Source organism: Acanthamoeba castellanii (genome assembly GCF_000313135.1).
Source record: "Acanthamoeba castellanii str. Neff unplaced genomic scaffold scf7180000083612, whole genome shotgun sequence".
Taxonomy (NCBI): Eukaryota; Discosea; order Longamoebia; family Acanthamoebidae; genus Acanthamoeba; species Acanthamoeba castellanii.
The window spans coordinates 1-2,463 of record NW_004457325.1 but is presented as its reverse complement, the minus strand read 5'-3'; the positions used below and the strand labels follow the sequence as shown (position 1 = coordinate 2,463).

At 55.1% G+C, this 2,463-nt stretch overlaps 1 protein-coding gene across 1 annotated transcript; it reads right to left on the bottom strand.

The window, feature by feature from the left end:
- Nucleotides 1-1,225: 1,225 nt before the first annotated feature.
- ACA1_305780 (uncharacterized protein) lies at nucleotides 1,226-1,923 on the bottom strand (the record flags this gene model as incomplete). The annotated part of the gene is made up of 3 exons (XM_004335519.1): nucleotides 1,226-1,478; nucleotides 1,531-1,789; nucleotides 1,902-1,923. The coding sequence occupies 3 exons, from the start codon at nucleotides 1,921-1,923 to the stop codon at nucleotides 1,226-1,228; spliced, it is 534 nt and encodes a 177-aa protein (XP_004335567.1).
- Nucleotides 1,924-2,463: the final 540 nt, after the last annotated feature.

Below are 2,463 nucleotides of genomic sequence, written 5' to 3'. Positions count from 1 at the left end.
TACGCCTCGGAAGCAAGAAAGATAGTATACCGGTGGTGTTTTAACTATTTATTTATTTTCAAAACTCCGTAGGAGTAATAAATAGTTAAAACAACGCAGAGAGCGTTCCTTTTCCGAATAACTCGGAGTCGATCAGACCTGCACGCAAAAACGGTACGAAATGGTTCCCACCGTTGTGTTGACAAGCGCATGTAGGAAAGAGGCCTGATTCTCATTTACCGCACAGGAGTATGCGTGGATGTTTCACCGTCTCCTTCTCCACCTTCGTCACCATCGCCGTCTCCTTCTTCATCTCCTTCTTCGTCCCCATCTTCGTCACCGTCTCCATCTCGGTCTCCATCTCCAACTTCCTCAACTTCCCCTAGCAATCCCCCACCTGTGGATTCTGGTGGTGGTGGTGATACCGCTGCTATTGCAGGTAATTTCCTTGTATAGCCATCACGTTCTTCCCTATATTCTGCTCACCGTTCTCTCTTCTCCTCCTTTCCCATTGTGTAGGTGGTGTTGCCGGCGGAGCAGCCCTGGTGGCCTTGGTTGGCCTTGGCGCCTTGGCCGTGGCTGGTGGATTCATCATAAAACGAGTTCTATTTAGGTGCGAATCATTGTACACAGTGCCAACAGACGATTCCTTACTAACATTCTTTAACGCATTTCTAGAACTGAGCCCCCAACCACTCAAGCCTCCGAGGTTACGGTCCAACCAGAAGCTGTCAATTACACCAATCCACTTGCCCAGGATGACGCTAGCGGTGTAAACCCTCTCTTTATTTCCTCAGTTTAAACGGAAAACCTAAGCACCCTCCACTGTCTTATACTTGTCCTCGTTGACAATACACTTGGTTCATAAAGTGTGATGCTCTTTGTCCACCTGCCACATGGTTGGGGTTCTCCGATTTTGGTTGGTACGAGGAAAGAAACTGTGCTGGTGCACGCGGTGTCCCAGACGGGTGCAAAACTGTACTTCTGCATGCGGGGTTCGCCGGGTTGCCAGGCCTTCCACCACTTGGAAATTTACTACATATAAGCAGATGAGATGGACGATGAGGAGCTTGATGAGGCCAAGGGGTGGCTGATGGAGCACGGCTACCTCGAGCTCGCCGTCCAGGATCGCCAGAAGATGTATTGTTGGACCGACAAGGCACATGGAACGTACTGCTACATTGCGGGGGAGGAGCACGAAGGGGGAGACCCAGAAGCGCGCGTTGATTGTTTTCTTTTGCCATAGTCACGAACGATCGTTGTATTCATCCGTTTCTCGCTCCTCACTCAACTCCCACAGACTCTCGAGGTCCATGTTGCGCTTCCGCATGTCGTCGGTGGACCAGTTGAAGTCGATGAGCACGGCCCGATGCTCGGGCGTCACCATGGTGTTGGCCTGGTGTATGTCGCGGTGGACGAATCCGGCGGCCTGGAGCAGCGCGACGGCCATCTCGACATCGGCCAGGATCCGAGCGGCGAAATCGTGCACGATCGGCTTTCTGGTGCGCCGCGCGTCGTCGACGATGCTCGAGCGGCACGCCGGCGATATACGACAGGACGGTGTACACGAACCATTGGCCATCGTGCACGAATTGTCCGTAGGCGATGAGCTCGGGGAACAGTCCGTCGCGACCCGCCATGGTGGCCAATATGCGATGCTCCATGTTGTACTCGGACACGACGTCGCGCTCGCACGGCAAGTAGTCGTGCTGCCTGATGTTGCATATCTTGACCACGACCACCCGCCCGTCCGATGCTTGGGCCAGGTGGGTGTGATCGTGACGCCTTCCAACCCGCGCGTCACGGGCAGCTGACGGGAAAGAATCGGAGAAGAAACGCAAGGCATCCGCATCACTAAATCGTGTGTATTCAGCTTCGCTTTCTCTGAGTTCCAGCGCCGCACATATATATACTCCAACAACCTGACTTGGGGTCGATGTGCATGCCTGCCCTCGATTGGTAGTGGAGGTAGCGCTAGTACATGTGATTGTACGGATCTGTGGGGTCGTCCCAGTCCCTACAAGGCCCACCGCATGCTCATCTGCGGCTGCAGCGAGTCATCCAAGTAGGGCATCTACGACGGCGCTGACGATATGCCCAGCAAGATTGGCATGCCCTTCTCGGTGGCAGTGCCCATCAGTTGTGCACGGCGCGAAGGACGGCATCGCTAGCGGGTAGTTCACGTTCGAGGCGCTCACGCAGTTGTCGATCGACGTTGCCATGTGCCCACTTTGCATGGTCAGTGTACTGCCTTGCTCAGTGGTGTACTTCTTGAGAGCCTCCCTGGTATAAAGCCCAGCTTCTTACTGGTTCCTTTTTGGTTGTGCGCGAGCGGAAGCCTCTTACATGCGGAAGACGCCGAACTGGGTCTGCGGGATGGGAGCGTTGCGGCAGGCGGCGAGGGTGAGGCCCAGCACGTTGCGGGTCTCGGCAGGGTCGATGATGCCGTCGTCCCACAGCCGCGCCGATGCGTAGTACGGGTGG